The sequence below is a fragment of the Danio rerio genome, chromosome 8 (assembly GCF_049306965.1).
Source record: "Danio rerio strain Tuebingen ecotype United States chromosome 8, GRCz12tu, whole genome shotgun sequence".
NCBI lineage: Eukaryota > Metazoa > Chordata > Actinopteri > Cypriniformes > Danionidae > Danio > Danio rerio.
In genome coordinates this window covers 62284770-62305175 of record NC_133183.1, presented here as the reverse complement: position 1 = coordinate 62305175, position 20406 = coordinate 62284770, and the positions used below count along the sequence as shown (strand labels likewise).

General features: G+C 39.5%; 1 protein-coding gene across 1 annotated transcript; it reads left to right on the top strand.

Annotated features, from left to right (window-relative positions):
* The first annotated feature begins 347 nt into the window (after positions 1 to 347).
* phyhip (phytanoyl-CoA 2-hydroxylase interacting protein) lies at positions 348 to 19667 on the top strand. The gene is made up of 5 exons (NM_001327968.1): positions 348 to 492; positions 9453 to 9629; positions 15890 to 16064; positions 17130 to 17247; positions 18946 to 19667. Exons 2-5 carry the CDS (start codon positions 9456 to 9458, stop codon positions 19478 to 19480), a joined length of 1002 nt encoding a protein of 333 aa, NP_001314897.1. The 5' UTR covers positions 348 to 492; positions 9453 to 9455; the 3' UTR covers positions 19481 to 19667.
* The last annotated feature ends 739 nt before the right edge of the window (positions 19668 to 20406 follow it).

The window sequence follows — 20406 nt, the reverse complement described above, 5'->3', positions numbered from 1 at the left end:
GTTGTATTGATTCAATGCTTGATAACTGATAATTTTTTTTATCAGCTTTGTTGTAACTGATCGCAGTTACACTTCCATAGCTTGTTTGTGCCCAAAGAAATCTCTCTTAATTTGCAGTTTAGTTGTAAAATTGAAACTCCTATTTGTCTGTCAGAGCAAGAGTCGTGGTCTTCCTTGATTGTCTGTGTGTGCGCACGCGTGTGTGTGTGATCTGGATCAGGCACGAGTGGGCAGCTTATATCACTTTTATGGTTGGTTGATGCTGCACTTTCTCATGGCTGTTCATTCCCCTTTGGCATCCAGCTGTAGAAAACAGAGAGAGAAAGAGAGTGAGAGAGAGAGAGAAGCGAGAATCCTTGGCTCTCAGTTTTCCTCCTCATTTAAGGAATTGGCAGCAGTGAAGGAGAGAAAAGACGGAGCCGCAGAGCCGCGTTCATTCACTCATCGTCTGAACACTGTTTTCCTCCAGCAGAGACACTGCTGAACACTGAGGTACGACTCTCTGCTTTACCATTCAAACACGTGTAGAGCTAACATTAAATACCAAAATACGTTTTCCTGCCTTAATGAGAACAAGTTGAAATAATAGAAATTATATTACAATCATTGCATGAACAATGACAATTGCATTAATAATATTAATATTAACATTAATATATATTAATAATACTAATATATTAATAAAATTGCATGTAAAATGTCTGAATGCCTTGTGATAATGATACAAATAATGCCACTATGCAAAAACAATTGATAGTGCTTGAATATGTTTTATTTCCTCTATGCAAACGGCTTACAATGTGACCCGAGCACTTCTTTGGATTATTCACCTGCCTCTTGTAAAGAATTAATTTCTACAGATTGCATTGTTTTTTATTAATCACAACTATAATATAAAACAATTTAGATTGCCCACTTCACAATAACATCCATCTACATATTACATAACAATACACCACTTGCTTTATTAATAGAACAAGCACTTTTTTTTGCATTGCTCATCATATTTAAAGGATGCTTCTCAATGTTTTGTCAGTGATGCAGTTGTCATTTTCATTCAATAGCTGCATACATATCCTTGTTGTTATTTTGTTGGTCATAGAGGGCATGAATGTGTGGATGCATTTGTTCTCCAAATCTCTTGGCTTACAGAATGTGTTGTTGTGGTATAATAGACTGTTCCTCAGATAGCTGTTTTTCTGTCAAACGCAATGGATTCAGGTCGGGACTGACTTGTAGAGTTTTACTATTCAGAGAGAGAAACACAGCGCCGGATCTCACGAGGAACGTAACTATTTGACATTTTTGTCAGTTTGTATAGAGCCAGATCAGTATTAAAAATAATACATTCACAGTTCACATTTACAAAATTTAATTAGTAAATTCCAAACGCAATTTATAAATGCGCAAATCCATTTTGTAAATTAAAAACACAATTCATAAATGTGCAAAAACAATTCGGGAATTTGAAACAATATATAAATGCCCACATTCAATTCGTAAATTCAAAACACGATTCTTAAATGCGCAAATCCAATTGGTGAATTCAAAACGCAAATGGTAAATACAGGTATTGAATTCGAAAGTTTAAAACACAATTCATAATTGGCAAACCCAAATGATAAATGCGCAAATCCAATTTGTAAATTAAAAACGCAGTTCACAAATGCGCAAATCCAATTCGTAAATTAAAATGCAATTCATAAATACACAAATCAAATTCGTAAATTCAAAACTCAATTCATGAATGGGCAAATCCAATTCGTAAATTCAAAACACAATTCATAAATGTGCAAATTAAATTCCTGAATTCAAAATGCAGTTAGTAAATACACAAATCAAATTTGTAAATTCAAAACGTAATTCATAAATGTGCAATTTTAATTAATAAATTCAAAATGCAAATCATAAATGGGCAATTCCAATTCGTAAATTTAAAATGAAATTCATAAATACACAAATTGAATTCGTAAATTCAAAACACAATTCACATATGGGCAAATCCAATTCGTAAATTTAAAACGCAATGCATAAATGCGCAAATCCAATTCGTAAAATTAAAAACACAATTCATAAATGCACAAATCTAGTTTGTAAAATTCGAAACGCAATTCATAAATGTGCAAATTTAATTTGGTAATTCAAAATGCAATTAATATATGGGCAAATTCAATTTGTAACTTTAAAACGAAACATAAATTCGCAAATCCAATTTATAAATTCAAAACACAATTCATAAATGGGCAAATCCAATTCGTTAATTTGAAACACAACACATAAATGCGCAAATCCAATTAATAAAATTCATAAATGTGCAAATCCATTTTGTGAATTCAAAATGCAATTGGTAAATACACAAATTGAATTCGTAAATTTACAACACAATTCATACATTTGCAAATCGCAGTAACGTTTTCCACAAATGAATGAGAGTAGATTAATCGGCATTTCTTTTCATGCTTACCAGCTGACCACTTACCTTCGTATGTACAACTTTCCCACCGTTACCAATTTGTCCAGTGGTGTGTCCGGCGATGTACGTCTGCGGACTTGAGACACAGAGAAGAGCTGATGGGATGCAATGATGGGGTTCGAGTCTAGCAAAAAACAATTCCATAAGCAGAAAAAGAGAAAAACAGAAGCCAAAAATTTAAATAAACAAGGAAACAACAGGGTGAGAATGTGGCAAAATCTAAAAACATGGTAAAAATCAGGCAAGGGCATTTCTTTTTCTGGATTGGTCAATCTATGCTTTTGAAAACACTATTGGTTTGGTTTAGGGAAGGTCAATCGGTCATTCAGCCAGTCAGTCGACAACGGCCTCTGGTGGATTTACGCGTGAACAGCAGCCATGAATAGAACTCGCTAGACAAATTTGAGATCTGATAAAGGATACACAGCGGCCTCTGGTGTTGATGACAAAAATTCCCCAAAAAATGTAGCTCCTGGGATGTATTTGGCGCTCTCTAGAAATATATACAGCAGTACATATCCAGAATGAGCCTGGGTTGGAAATAAATATGAAAATTAGACTTAAGTAATTCATGATAATTAAAGCTGAATGTATAATTAGGAAGGCAGAGACAGTCAAACTAGATATAATGGGGAGTCTTTAAGTGAATATGTCCAAGACAAAATCTCCCTAAATACACATACACAAACATCATCTTTAGAGAGAGCCTATTAGAATTTGTGTTACTATTCAAAGCTGTTTTATTAAAAGGTGTGTGTGTTTTTGAAAAATATTAAAGGGTTTTTCTTGGAGATGCAAAATGCTCCCGCAGATCCAGAATCAGCCAGCGAAATGTGGAGTTTCTTTATATAGTTTCACTGCCACCGACCTCAGCAGAGCTGCATTGCAGATCAATTGAAGATGAGAAATCTGAACCATGACAAACTCATTAATACTGTGAGGATCTGTGTGTGTGTGCCAGTGTTTGAGCATTAATCATGTGCAAATGTGTGTCGGTTTTGACCCAGTGAAGTGTGCTGGATGTTTATTTTTGTGCATGTGGGTCACTGAATACACTCACTGAGGTTTCATCAGAGCGCAGAAATAGAGCTGCTTCAGGTGTTTCTATTGTCAGATGCTAATTTTAAAATGTGCATGTGATTTTGGGTTTCTGTAACAATAGTTTGTTGTTGTTGCATATCTATCTCTCTGTCTCTGTTTAAACAAACATGCTCTGTGACTCCTGTCCGGGATACCCCAGAATCAATTATAATTTTTTTAACTGCCAGGTTCTGCAGGTTGCAATGTCCCGAATTTTCATTGACAATCTTAAGCCAATTGCAATGCTTTGTCTTAGTTGAAATTGGAATTTCTCCAACCAACGCAGAGCCGGGGGATCAGAGTGGGTACTCCGACATGCCGGCCCCCCCAAATTAGCATTGTGATATCTTAATGAAGGGATGACCTGGTAGCTCAGTGTTTAGCACCGTGGCCTTACAGCAAAAAGGAGTCTTGGCTGGGTCAGGTGTCATTTCTGTGTGGAGTTTGCATGTTCTCCCTCTTGGGTGCTCCGGTTTCCCCCACAGTCCAAACACATGCGCTATAGGTGAACAGATGTACTAACTTGGCTGTAGGGCATGAGTGTGTTTGGGAATAAGTGTGTATGGGTGTTTCCCAGTACTGGGTTGCAGCTGGAAAGGCATCCGCTGTGTAAAACATATGCTGGAATAGTTGGCGGTTCATTGCGACCCCTGATGAATAAAGAGATGAACGAAAAATGAACGAATAATAAATAAAACATTTACTATAATATATATATATATATATATATATATATATATATATATATATATATATATATATATATATACAACAGTTCTGAATCTGATTGGCTGATAGCTGAGTGATATTCTGCCAGTAACCGCACTCATTCCACCTCTTCACCCTTCACCCTTGTGTATTACTCCGCCCACATACAGCAACAAGTAGAGAACACTCTACAGTTTGACAAATATTGCTGATGTTGGACAACTTAATGCACTTTAGAGGCATTTTTTTGCAACAGAGAAATACTGGAAAATCTCTGAAGACTGATGGCATTTCATGCTGTTCAGCCTTACAATTTTAAAACGTGAGCAAAAAAAAACTGTTTTGTCATCACTTTAGACATTACACTAGAAAATCATTCAAACACTAGCTCTACAGTAACGTTTTGAAGTAGCAGCAGTTTCTACTGTTCTGACGTCAGCTGCAGATGTGAATGAATGGTGGAAGAAAGTAGTTCCTAATACAAAAGGGTTTTAAGACTCTCTGTGTTTGATTTTCTTTTTATACACACGAATATGCAGTTGAACGGTTGTGTAAACGCAATATCACACAAGTAGCAGTGCGATACGGCTGTATAATGGCACTGGTGGGGGGCACTAAGGCACTCGGCCAGCAGCCTCGAGTCAACGCAAGCCTTCCACCAGTGCAGATATAAATTTTTATATATATATAAAAAATTATAAAAATGTCTAGGTAAATTATGTCAATAAGATCTAGAAAAAAATTGTTTTAATAAAATATTAAGGTAAAATATTGCTAATAAAATGCAAACAAATTATGGCACTTTGATTTTTCACGCAAAAGTCTTTTGACTAAAGGATTAATGATATTCTTATTTCTTATTCTTATAATTATTTTTAACAATTGTTTCAACTTTAATTTGGACAGAGCAGTTGACGTAACTGGAATCAGACTCAGGTCATCGTGAGCCAGGCCCGTGCAGACACCTTCAAAGGGTCATGTGCAGGATAAAATTTTTTGAAGAGCTGGGGGGGGGGGGGTTGTTGTCGTGCTCTAACTGAATAAGGGGGGGGGTAAATATGTCGCGCTCGAACTGAAGAGTGAGGGGGGGGCTGGGAGGGATATGTCGCATGAAACCTGAAGGGGGGTGGGGGCTGGGAGGGATATATCGCACGAAAAATGAAGGGGTGGTGTCGCGGGAAATCTGAAGACCGTGAGCACCATGGTGCTATATGTCGTCGCATTTGATGACTACACTGTCGGCACTGACATAAAATTCCAACGCAATCTCACGGCAATACGAAACATTTTGATTTAGTGGCTAATTTGTATGAATTCGTTCAATCTAATTCGTACAATTTAGTACGATTTGCTCATCACCCAATGACGGTTGGGATTAGGGGCGTGGTTGGGTGCCACGCCTCCTTTTTAAAATCGTACAACTTTGTACGACTGAACTCGTACGAATTCGTATGAATTAGCCACTTAACTGACAAAACGTAAAATACTTACATTTTCTAATGAGATCAGGCTGAATATTTTTGTTTCTTAGTCTTTTTTGTTTGTGGCATTTTATGGTGCCACATTACAGTAAATCTCAGTTCAAAATGTTCAAAGGCTTTGCTAAAATAGTCAGAAGCAGTGCTGTGTGTGTGTGTGTGTGTATGAGTTTTGCAGCTTTGATGCGGGGTCCTGTGGGATGTTTATGATGTCCTACATTGTGAGTGAATGAGAGGCAGCAGTGGTGTGTTTTCATGGCAGTATTAGAGAGCTGCAGTTCAGCGCTGTGTGATTTCTGCAGACAAACACGCGCACAGAACGAGGAGCTGAAAACTCACAGGCTCGACATCTTCACTTAATGTGCTACACTATATGCCGACATGAGGCGAAACAGATGATCACTTCAGGCCAAACACACACTCCCACACACAAATACACATACATATACACAGACTCACACACACATACGTTGAAACAGTAAAGCATTTACCTCATTGTAATGTTGCTGTAAGACAGCAAGTGATGAAGTGTTTCAGGTGTCATTTTGTCCCATTCTTCCTGCAAACAAATTTTAAGGTGGGCAACAGTACAGGGTCTTCGTTGTCATATTTTGCACTTCAAAATGTGCCACACATTCTCTATTGGAGACAGGTCAGGGCTGCAGGCAGTCCAGTCTAGTTTCTGTATCCTCTTACTTCGCAGGAGGACTCTGTAATGTGTGCAGAATGTATTGCATTGTCTTGTTGAAATATGCATGGGAGTCCCTGAAAAATAAGGCAGAATATTATACTCCAAAATCTCTCTGTACTCTTCAGCATTAATGCAGCATCACAGAAGAGCAAGTTCTGACACAACCCCATACCATGGCAGAGCCTGGCTTTTGGATTTGTTGCTGGTAACAGTCCGGATGATCCTCTTCTTCTTTTGTCCGGAGAACACGGCGTCCATTTCTCCCCCAAATATACCTGTAATACTGATTCATCTGACTTTTAATTTTAAAAATCATATTATGTTTGGTTTGTCACATATAGTTAATTATTTATGTGCTGTGGGTCAAAGGTGTGTTTTAATCGGCCACCACCGCAAGTATATTTCAAACCTGTGGGAAGCACTGGACGGAGTTGTCTTTTTGTGTGTGTGAACTGTTTCTTTTTGTCAGCGTTCACTTCACACTTCAGTTTATTCTATCAAAGTGTATCATATCTATATGAAGTGCGCGCTCCTTTAATTAAATTGTAGTTGTTTTCCGCAAGGGATGCCATCTGTCAGAGCCAGAGCAGTCATGTGTGAAGTACTTGCTGTAAAGCATATTCTCATTTTCTGGCAAACACACACACACACACACACACACACACAGCGTTTTTCGATGCCAGTCTACTGTTGGCACTGCGCTGTCTCAGCATATGAAGGATTTATCCCAGAACAGGACACAATCGTGTCACATACAGTTGAAGTCAGAATTATTAGCCCCCCTGTTTATTTCTTTCCCCAATTTCTGTTTAACAGAGAGCAGATTTCTTCAACACATTTCTAATCATAATAGTTTTAATAACTCATTTCTAATAACTGATTTATTTTATCTTTGTCATGATGACAGAAAATAATATTTGACTAGATATTCTTCAAGACACTTCTATACAGCTTAAAGTGACATTTAAAGGCTTAACTAGGTTAATTAGGTTAACTAGGCAGGTTAGGATAATTAGGCAAGCTATTGTATAATTATGGTTTGTATTTATGACCACTGAAAAAATATATAGCTTAAAGGGGCTAATAATATTGTCCTTAAAATGGTGTTTAAAAAATTAACAACTGCTTTTATTCTATCAGAAATAAAACAAATAAGACTTTCTCCAGAAGAAAAAATATTATCAGACATACTGTGAATATTTCCTTGCTCTGTTAAACATCATTTAAAAATAATTTTAAAAAGAAAAGAAATTCAAAGAGGGGCTAATAATTCTGACTTCAACTGTATTTGACCCCTACAAGTATATGGAAACTTAAAAATAAGACGTGTATAAACTAAGAAATACAGGTCACACTTTAAATAATATGGCTTTAACTGATATGTGCATACACTGAAATTATTTGTTCGTTACAATGTACTTAATGTGTAAACACACGTTTTTACTTTGTACTTATGATTGATTAAATACAGCAGGGGAAATAAGTATTGAACGTGCCCCATTTTCCTCAGAAAACATATTTATGAAGGTGCTGTTGACATGAAATTGTCCCCAGATGTTGGTAACAACTAAATCCATATATGCAAAGAAAACTAATTAGTTTACAAAGGAAGTTATGTATAATAAAAAAACACAAGGAAAACGAATTGAACACATGATGAAAGAGAAAGGCAGTGAAAGCCCAGACAGTAATATTTATCACAATACCAATTTAAAATAAGTTATTATGCAAATTAAATTGTTACATTTGCATTTTGAATATACAATTAAGAATAAAATAAGATAGTAAAAGGATATTGTCCCAAAGAGGTATTGCATCTATAGGCTACTGCGTAATATTGATGTTGGTTGCACATATGACATGAAAGAGTGGGAGTGCATTATGAACAGAATGCAGACTACTTTAATATGCACTAAACATAGACAAATACATTTTAATATATTGCACTGGACATATTATTCTCTAAAAAAAACGTCATATGTTTAATTCTAATACATAATATATATATGAATATATATATATATATATATATATATATATATATATATATATATATATGTGTGTGTGTGTGTGTGTGTGTGTGTGTGTGTGTGTGTGTATTTATATATTATAATTAATTTATTCATTCATTCAATTTCTTTTCGGCTTAGTCCCTTTATTAATCTGGGGTCGCCACAGTGGAATGAACCGCCAACTTATCCAAAATATGTTTTACGCAGCGGATGCCCCTTCCAGCTGCAACCCATTACTGAAAAACATCCATACACACTCAATCACACACATATGCTACAGACAAATTAGCTTAACCAATTCCCCTATAGCACATCTCTTTGGACTGTGGGGGAAACCGGAGCACCCAGAGGAAGCCCACGGCAACACAGGATGAGAACATGCAAACTCCACACAGAAATGCCAACTGACCCAACCGAGGCTCGAACCAGTGACCTTCTTGTTGTGACCTTTTGCCCACTGCGCCACCGCATCACCCAATATTAATCTTGATCACGTCCCTTTTTAAAGAACCACATATTAGTTCAATTAAAAATATACACTAAATACAAATGTTGCTGTTCCAAATATATCAAAGTGCACGTATCCCTTTGGCTGCAGGTACAGTGAAGTGTGTCCAAACTCAATATACTGGGCATACAATTTATTATTCTCCACTGTGGCTGTGAGTAATGTGAGGGCAGTGAAAAGGGGAACGAGAGAGAAAGGAGCTCATAAATCACACACACACACACACACACACACACACACACACACACACACAGAGACACCCTCATTCACTGTTATGGCCGTTTCTCTGAGCACAAGGACAGATTAGAGATGGCTTGAATTCACTTTACTGAGGGGTCAGAGGTCGCAGGACAGATAAATCAAACACAGGGCTTCACTAACAAACATGTGTAGAGTGATATCAGTGTTCTCCAACTGAAGAATCCTCCATTCACAGCTTGATTAGACGTCAGCGGGTTGTTTTTTCCTCTTATTCACACGTCCCTCATTGTGTTTTCTGCAGGTAATGGCTGAGATGGAGCTGCTCTCCACACCCTGTAACATCCAGATCAGCGACGTGACCTGCGACTCTTTCCGGATCACCTGGGAAATGAACCGGGACGAGTCGGCTCGCATCACACACTACTTCATCGATCTGAGCCGGAAAGAGGGCAGTGAACAAAACCGCTTCAAGCACAGGGTCAGTACTGGTGCGACTATACATCAGTAGTATGGATCAATAAATCCATCAGATGACTATTGAGAGGATGTATTGATTAGATATCGCCATAAAGACTTTTATTTTGACACTCTCCATATTGACGCAACAACAAAACAGCAGTTCCTTAAGACACATTAAGATTATTAGGCTGGCTTGTCAAAGCCAGACTACTGAAATGCTATTTAAACTTATTATTATTTTTCTTCTGAGACTAAAAATTTTAATCTATCTCCTCCTAGAGCTTTCGAGCTATGACCACCAAACTCACACCAGACCTCCAAACTATTCTGACTCGGGTTGCTATATCTCCTCAGACTGATCCGACTTACGGTTTTCCGAAAAACATCCTGGGACTGTCGGAAAAATCCCGTAGACTTAACATTGGACCAAACTTTGTGACCTTGTAACTCTGCGTCAGACTGTCTCACAGAACTCTAACTGAGCTCATTTAACTCAGACTATCAAGCTGCCAATAACTGATCACCTTTAAACTTTCTAGCCACGCCCTAGCAACCACTTTTGGACCCTAGAGACTGTCCCGTAGACTTCCATTCAAAAGACTCTCATTGACTTAACATGGGATTAAACTTTATGAGCTCATAACTCTGCATCAGACTGTCCTACAGACTAATGGCTGAGCTCATTTAACTCCGACTACCAAACTACCAATAACTGATGAGCTTTTAACTTTCTAGCCACACCCCTAACTACCACATACTGCACCCTAGCAACTCTCCTATAGGCTGTAATTAGCTGTGCAATAAAATGCTAATAATTCTAACATGCTAATGACATGCCAATCATGCTTGCAACATGCTACTTATATGCTAATCATGCTAATGACATGCTAATTCATACTGGAAACATGCTAATAACATGCTAATTCATGCTAGAATCATGCTAATAACATGCTAATTCATACTAGAATAATGCTAGTAACATGCTAATTCATACTAAAATCATGCTAATAACATGCTGAATCATGCTAGTAACATGCTAATTCAGACTAGATTCATGCTAATAACATGCTAATTCATGCTAGAATCATGCTAGTAACAAACTAATTCATACTAGAATCATGCTAATAACATGCTAATTCATACTAGAATCATGCTAATACCATGCTAATTCATACTGGAATCATGCTAATAACATGCTAATTCTTGCTAGAATCATGCTAATAGCATGCTAATTCCTACTGGAATCATGCTAGTAACATGCTAATTCATGCTAGAATCATGCTAGTAACAAACTAATTCATACTAGAATCATGCTAATAACATGCTAATTCATACTAGAATCATGCTAATAACATGCTAATTCTTGCTGGAATCATGCTAGTAACATGCTAATTCAGACTAGATTCATGCTAATAACATGCTAATTCATGCTAGAATCATTCTAGTAACATGCTATTTATACTTTTTCAAACTGTTCTTAAACTAAATAAACTATTACCAACAGGCTTTGTCAAGCCAGCCTTAAAGTTTGTCTCGACGAACTTTACTGTCTAGTTGTCATGTGCTACTTTACAAAAACTCCTTTTATTATGGAAAATATTTCGTCTATCACGTGACAATGCTTTAATTTAGTACACGACTTAATTAAATCAGCCTTTAGGCTTGATAGTCAGGCACATCGCTGTTGATGTCCTCAATCTGGCAACCTGCACCTGCGTTTGTTTTGAACCAGGAGTGCAATACCTAGTCCAACCACTGGGTGTCACACTTAAAATACTGCACCTTTAACCATCAAAAAAGTGTGTCAGATTGATGCAAAATCTTTCAATCATAATTTTATTTGTGTTCGTGGCGTACTTCTGGGCATCCCTGCTTTTTGTGAAGGGCGAATGAAGGGCAGGTGTGGAGGCAGATGGTGTACAGTAATGCAGGGTGAGAGGTGGCTGTAGGTGTGTTGGTAATGAGCACATCTGACAGGCCAGGAGCTGAACAGAGCCTTCAGGCCCTCCGTGATGCTCACGTCACATCTAATACTGAAGCTGGAAAAACTCCAGCAAAACGGCCGCGAGCGGATCATGACTCACCAGGACACACTTCCTCCCGAATACACACTCTAAGATCACAAGCCGAAAACTATCCTTACTAAAGCATACACTCTGAAAAATGCTGGATTTTTATGGATAAACCCAACCATTGGGGTAAAAAGTGTTATTTAGGGTGCTTTCACACCTTCCCTGTTTAGTTGGGTTGAATTGCACTAGAGTTGGTTTTCCCCCTTGGTGCGGTTGGTTTGGGCAGGTGAGAATGCAGCAGTTGTACTCGAGTGCGCACCAAAGGCGGACCAAATAGGTGTACCGAGACCTGCGTGAAGTGGTGGTCTCGGTACGCTTTCAAACAAACCCTGGAGTGGTTCGTTTGTGGTGAGAATATGATCTGTGCTAAAACAGGTCCAACCGCAAAAAGTACTGCGCCTTTTTGGACTAATCCAGCTGCTGTAGGCTGATGCGATGTGCATTATGGGATATGGAGGAAAAATATTTGTTGACAGCGCTTTACCAACAGAGAGAGAGAGGGGCAGGGACGCACTGGGATAAAAATTCAGCCCACATTACCCCACCGACACAGCCCCACCCACAGACACACACATTCACTATACTATACTATACTATACTATACTATACTATACTGTAACATTCTAGCCAGGTTTTGATTATGTCCGGGTAACCTTGGATTGGGTCGACCCATCTTGAAACCAGGCGGCAGTTGCCGATTGGACCAAATGCTTAACATTTATTATTATTATTTTTATTATCATCATCATAATATCACATCTAGCAAGAGATAAAAGCTGTCTGCACTTAAAAACAATACATATTTAAAAAAAACTGACCGGGCCACATTTAAAAATTGGTCCGGCCCTTCTGGCATTGGCCAGAATTGCCAGATGGCCAGTCCGCCCCTGGAGAGGAAAACATTACCTGATGGATCGTTGGTAATATTTCCGCAAGATGAGCATGTCGCAGTTTAGCTAAATTAATTCACGCCTCCTCCTGAAGTGACGAGCGATGCATTAAACACTGTTTTCCAGCCGCGGCTCATTCTCGAAATGTAGAGTTTGTCTAAAGCAGGGATACAATCAGTCAGCGCAGTCGTCCCTTCATAGTAAAAAGCAACATTTTGTGTCTGCCAGTTTTGTTTACTTGTGGGAGTTCATTGGCATTTTCCCATACGTGAATTCTGACCAATCAATAAGCAGTTTAGGAACTATGTTCAACAACATCTGGCCAATGAGAGATGTGGATTTTGTCAGATGACTGCATTTTGGTTCGTTTCAACTGGTTCGGACCAAAGCCAGCAGTGTGCCCTGCTAAAAAATCCTGCTTAAACCAGCCTAGGCTGGTTGGCTGGTTTTAGCTGGTCGACCAGGCTGGTTTTAGAGGGGTTTTGGCCACTTCCAGTCTGGTTTCCAGCTATTTCCAGCCTGGTCTTAGCTGGTCAGACTGAAAGATGACCAGCTAAAACCAGCTTGACCAGCCTAGCCAAGCTGGGAGTCCAGCCAAAACCAGCTATATCCAGCTTAATCCAGGCTGGTCAAGCTGGTTTTAGCTGGATTAGGCTGGTCATTTTCCAGCTTGACCAGCTAAGACCAGGCTGGAAATGGCTGGAAACCAGCCTGGAAATGGCCAAAACCCCTCTAAAACCAGGCTGATCAACCAGCTAAAACCAGCCAACCAGCCTAGGCTGGTTTAAGCTGGATTTTTCCGCAGTGTGGTGTGAAAGCGACCCAAAGACGGCAGAAAATGCAACAATGTATCATTTACTAACATTGGTGCGGACCAAATGAAGCGAACTACAGATGTGAAAGCACCCTTAAATTCAAATAAACTAAATCCGTTGGATGAATTTGTTGGGTTTGTCAATGTTTGATTCAACATTAGTGTACATTATAAAAAATATTCATTGGATTTAGTAACTTTATGTCACATAACCAGCGATCGCTTCCCAGAGACTATGAAATTTAAAGGCTTTACGCTTATTTTTTTTTTCTTAAAATCTCTCTCATATATGCGAGTACAATGGTTCTTGAGATAATAAAGGCAATATTTTACAGGATCGCTGTGTATTTCGACAACAAAACGCAAGAACTGAAGCAAATAATGCTTATGTTTTGAGAAAATCTGTCAGAAAATCAATCATTTTAGACCTCAGATTAGGGATTATAAGGTGTCATAGTGGCGCACCATTGTCTCTTAGAAAGAAGGTTGCTGGTTTAAGTCTTGGCTAGGTCAGTTGGCATTTCTGTGTGGAGTTTGCATGTTCTCCCTGTATTGGTGTGGGTTTTCTCCGGGTGCTCCGATTTCCCCCACAGCCCAAACACATGCGCTATAGGGGAATTGGGTAAGCTAAATTATCCTTAGTGTATTTGTGTGCATAAGTGTGTATGGGTGTTTTCCAGTGATGGGTTGCAGCTGGAAGGGCATCCACTGTGTTAAACATGTGCTGGATAAGTTGGCGGTTCATTCAGCAACTAAATAAATAAATAAATAAAACCTAAATGAGTTAAACGGTAAAGATGGCTAAGCGAGAGTGTCTCCTCAGCTCAGCTTTGTCTCCGTCATCTTGACAGGTTCAGCTGTGTGTGAGTTACAGCTCTGCTGGCGCAGGAGGACAAACGTTTCAGTCACTTCTGGACCATACGACTGCGGTTTCTGCACCTCTTATTCTCAGCGTGCTATTTAAAACATGCTGACTCATAACCAAGCTCATTTTCACACTACTGTGCATTTTTAAAGGAATTAGGATGGACAGAGCTGAGCACTTCAGATATTTTTAAATTGGTGAATTTGATCAGAATATTAGATCTAAATGACTGTAAAAGCTGAACTTGGCTACTAATATCAAAACACTAGACGATTTCATTAGTTAATGTTAGTTAACACAGGCCCGTAGCCAGGGGGGTTCGGGTGGTTCGAAAGAACTACCTCCCTACTGATAAAGGTCCAGAATTTGCCATTGGTCTAAAATTTTTGCTACTCCCTGCTGAAAGAACCAGCTTAAACCAGCCTAGGCTGGTTGGCTGGTTTTAGCTGGTCGACCAGGCTGGTTTTAGAGGAGTTTTGGCCATTTCCAGGTTGGTTTCAAGCCATTTCCAGCCTGGTCTTAGCTGGTCAGGCTGGAAAATGACCAGCTAAAACCAGCTTAACCAGCCTGGTTTAAGCTGGACATAGCTGGTTTTGGCTGGGCTCCCAGCCAGGCTAAGCTAGTAAAGCTGGTATTAGCTGACCAGCTAAAACCAGCCAACCAGCCTAGGCTGGTTTAAGCTGTATTTTTCAGCAGGGCTATGTTCTCATTTGACCTATTTTTACTGCCATGTCATCATAAATTGTGGAAATAACCCGTCGAAGGTTTTAAGAAAACACACAATATGACAAAAGTGAAGTCAGCTTTCACTATTGACCGACTGTTGTTAAAAAAACAAAAACATTTTACCAGTAGCCTAACTTTTATTATAAATCTTGAACCTCATTCTTGAGAGAGTGAACAATTATTGAACAATAAAAAGGTCTGAAGCACCAAAAGCAGCCTATTAAAGTCCAAAATCAAACAAAAGTTTTCAGAGGTAGCTTAAATAATGTGCTCTTTGTCTAAGGGAATCATCAGAATAAACATCAAAATCAGTCCAAGGCACTCAAAAAATGTGGAAAAAATATTAAAAAGCCTTTATTGACATGACTGTACCTTAAAACTGCAGCTACATCAGGTTTCCCTGATGAAGTTGTGTTCTCAAAACGTGTGAGCACAGTTTTAGGAAATAGCCATGTCAGTAAAGGCTTTTTATTATTATTTTTCCACATTTTTCGAGTGCCTAAGACTGATTTTTGCTGTTTATACAAATTAGACTGTTGCTGTTGTTAGATGAATTTTCAAGAGAGGCTAGAAAAAAAAATCGTGAAGCTCTTTTCTTTATATTTGTTTATTATAAATATTTAGGAAATATTTTGGTGCATCAAAATTGGAGTATACAACAAGCTAATCCAGCCAAAAAATAGTGCTTAAAACGCCACTTATTGGAGTATTAAACATCATAATTAAATAGAAAATAAAGCTAACAACTGCAAAAAAAGTTTACATTTTTAGTAAAAAGAACCACCCCTTTCACCAGGCTGGCTACGGGCCTGTAACATCAACTAATAATAAACAAAATCATTTAGTAATCATAGTTCAACACTTACAAATGCATTTTTAAAATCCAAATTGATTGCATTTGTTTGTTTTCAGGATGTCCCCACTAAACTAGTGGCAAAAGCAGGACCGTTGCCGATGGCTGTGAGAGGCCACTGGTTCCTGAGTGCTCGAACTGAGTACTGTGTGGCGGTGCAGATCGCCATAAAACAGCCCGACGGAGACTATCAGGTGTCTGAATGGAGCCCGGTGGTGGAGTTCTGCACTGGGGGTGAGCGGAGACCGACCTGTGGAATGTTCTCACTGTACTCATTATGTTGCACCAAGCCCCTGAGATCATCAGAACTCAAATTAAAGGGGTAGTTCACCCAAAAATGAAAATCCGGTCATCATTTGCTGATCATCCACATAGTTCACTTTCTGCTGAGCACAAAAGAAGATATTTTGAAAAATGCTGAAAACCTGTAACCATTGACTTCCATAATAGGAACCACAAATACTATGAAAGTCATGGGTTACAGGTTTTCAGCATTTTTCATAGTAAATTCGTTCATGAGCACTGTGCACACTCAAAAAAATATGTTTGCTTTTAGTTCAAACTAATTATCTAAAGCAGGGCCATTCAATTAGTTTGTCATGGGGGCCGGAGAGATATAACTTGCAATATGAGTGATGACACAACAGCATATACGAGTCCATATGCTGTATTTGTGCTCATTAAGACACCCACGTTGACTTATTCTACATTAAAATGTTGATATTTGTATTTTGACACTACATAACATCACTGCATTGTACAATGTGGCTTTATTAGATTTTGGCTGTACGATTATATAGTCTGAAGAATAATCATGGTTATCACGTCTAATGTAAATTTAAGCTTTATATTAGGTAAGTATTTAAATTAACTGTTGTTATCATCTGTGTTCATACATACATTATCACTTTATTCATCTGTAATAATTCATCTAACATATCTTTTGCTTAAAAAAGCAAACGCACAACTCACATCTCGTCTTCAGTTTTGGGATCAGGCACGCTTTGCACTCACATTATAAGCCCAAGTGAACCGCGCTCTGGCACACCTCTTCCAACCGGGCCAGGGCTGGCCAACTGAACCGTGCCTGAGCCTGATTCAGAGAACTCACACTTCTCAAACAATCCGGGAATCGCGCCCGGACACGATTCAGAAAGCATAGTGTGAGTAGGCCCTCAGTGTCAGTATATTGAGCACAGTGCAGTAACGTACACCACTCCAGATGTTATTCATTAATGTTTTCATCTGAGATCCACCTTTTACTCTTGAATAATGGTTTAAATGTGTTGTTTTGGGCAGATTATGCGATGGAGCATCTCCAGCAGCTCTTGGATAAAGCTCAGGGCGCCGCAGGGAGGCTGCTCAGGTTCTCTGTCTTCTACCGCAATCAGACATCGGAATACTTCCACTATGTGAGGTTAGTCTCAACACATAAACAATACTATAGTCATTTACTAATAGTGTTTCGGAAATACCATACCCAGCTAGCAAAATTCATGTGGCTCAAATCCGGTCCACACCAGGCACCTACATCCGGCCCACATACCGTATGGAATGATGGCACTTGGGTGGTCCGCTTTTGTTTGCCAGATCTGGGCCACAATTAAGCCACAGCAACATCACATATCAGCCAGAATTCAACCAAATGAACCAGAACTGACCCTATTTTGGGCCACAGTTTGCTTTTATTCTGGCCCACAACAGACACTTACATCTGGACCACATACTGAATGGAATGATGGCTCTAGGGTGGTCCGCTCCTGTTTGTCAGATCTGGGTCACAAATGACCCAAAGCAATACCACATATCAGCCAGATCAACCAAATGAACCAGAACTGACCCTATTCTGGGCCAGTTTGCTTTTATTCTGGCCCAGATCTAGCCTATTACTTCTAATAATGAATTAAACATTGGTAAACATCAGTGAATTATATTATTTCATCACAGGTTGTGCCTCACTTCATTTTGTTTGCTGTAATGAACAAACTTTTCAAGCAAAGTTCTTGAAAAGAACATTTATAATAAGAGGTTCAGTGCTATGAGCCCAACTAAAGCAAACACTTTTCTCCATGATGTTGACTTTAGTCTCTGTTGTCGATATGTTTTAAGATAACTGGGCCACATTTTCCATATCTTCTCTGGGCCACTATAGGCTCAAATCCACATTAGCCATAGCTAACTGTGCCGAATATTTGCCAAAAGTGGCCCACATATGTCCTAAGATAACTGGGCCACATTTGCCATATATCCTCTGGGCCACATTATGCTCACAGCCGCAATAGCCTAAAGATAACTGGGCCACATTTGCATCTACACATGTGACCGACTTTAGGTTTAGACCCTGATTACCCTTAAATGACTATGCCACTATTTTGCCAACTGTGGCCCACATTTGTCCTCCGTCATTTATACCAAGTTTATCATTCTCCACATGGGCCACATTAGACTCACATTCAGATTACATTCTGCCATAAGTGCCAAATCATTGCCTTAAGTGGCTCATAAATGAACTTGAATCTTTGGCCCTCCTTTGCTATTGTACAGGTGGGCCACTCCAGGCTCACTTTCATTTTGTCTGGGCCGAAGGGAGACTACCAGCATAACTGCCAAAAGTGGCCCACATTCATACGCGATCTGAGTATTGTTTTTGAAAAACCCTTTAAGGGAAGTCAATTTACCTGGCGGCCATCGTTGAAACATCTCTCAGGCGGTATGCTCAGGCATTCTGTCTGAATGGGGAAACATCAAATTCTCCGAAACTCCTAGCCAAGCTCACGATTACATTACATATTTGGAATCACCAATAAAATTAAACCATGTCTTTAGTTTAGTTTCTGAACATTCGAATCAAACAAGATTTTAGGTGCCCGAGCTAATGCGCATGCACACCCGAAAGGAACGAGATCACGACACCAACCTCAATTATGGCAGTGTTACACATGATCATCCTCTGGATAATGATCATCAGATCGCGCAGCTCTTCTGAAGTAATCCACAGCTTGGTCTTGATGGTGAATCTCCACCAGAACTGACAGCCACTTTTTGTTTACAAGCTTGTGGGCGATTGAGTACAAAAGGGCAGATTATTGATTGTGTCTTCATCTCTCATGCACAGATCAGAGTGTGGCGGTGCGATGCTCCCATCCTTCAAAGACACCAGCGGCAGTCACGGCTCCCCCATCAACGGAAAGCTCCGCGGCGTCTTCCTCAGCTGCAACACCGAATTCGACACCGGCCTTCCACCCAGAGACTCTCCATACGGCCCTCTGCGCTTCCAGATCCCAGCCGAGCGCCTCCTGAACCCCAGCACGAACCTCTACTTCGCCGACTTCTACTGCATGTACACGGCCTACCATTACGTGGTGCTGGTGCTGGCCCCTGCTGGATCGGAGGGGGATCATTTTTGCAAGAGCCGCCTGCCACGACTAGACCTGGCGACCAATAACTTCCTGACCTACACAGATGGAGATGCTCCGCTATTCAGTCATGCAAGCGATGTGATTTTGGAGGTGTTGTTCACCGAGCCTTTGCTTCTGGAGGAGGGAAGCCTTGCTCAGATTAGTGGCCGGCACCAGCTCATGAGTCTCTCCACTGCTAACGCTAAGAAAGACCCCAGCTGTAAAGTGTGCAATATCAGTGTGGGCCGCTGAGCTGATGTTGAAGGTACTTCATCTGGAGAATCGGCCATTGAAATTCACTAGTCCTGCAACTGGAAGTGAATTCACATTCATATCAGACGCTCAAGTATGGTTTAGCCTTTGTGTGCTGCTGTTGGGGATGTTTTCATCCACTCTGGGGTGTTTTTAGGCCACAACCTTCTCTGTGTTTCAGCAAATGGAATGATTTTTGCTGACAAATCTTATTTTGACACATATTTTGGAAGTATGCTTTGAAAATTAAAAAATAAAACTCAAAAATACACGGTGGGCAAATTGACTACCCTTTCGTTATGTTGGGGACTGTTTTAGCCCCATTGACTTCCATTATAATTACATTTATTGATTGCAAAGCCATGACAGCATATAATCATGCATTCTTCAATGTTGCTGATTTTCCCGGTTGGCAAATGTGTCAACTTTATTGTTAATAACAATTTAGTCCTATTTGATAAACTATTACTAAGTACAGTGCATCCGGAAAGTATTCATAGCGTGTCACTTTTTCCACATTCTTTATGTTACAGCCTTTTTAAAAATGGATTAAATTTATTTATTTCCTCAACATTCTACACACAATCCCCCATAATGACAATGTGAACAAACATCAATATTTACAAACTTTGCTCAATACTTAGTTGATGCACCTTTGGCAGCGATTACAGCCTCAAGTTCTTTTGAATATGATGCCACAAGCTTGGCACACCTGTCTTTGGGAATCCCATTCCTTATTGCAGTTCCTCTCAAGCTCTATCAGGTTGGATGGAAAGCGGTGGTGTACAGCCATTTTCAGATCTCTCTAGAGATGTTCAATAGGATTTAGGTCTGGGCTCTAGCTGGGCCACTACAGGACATTCACCGAGTTGTTGTGAAGCCACTGCATTGATATTTTGGTGGTGTGCTTTGTGTCATTGACTAGT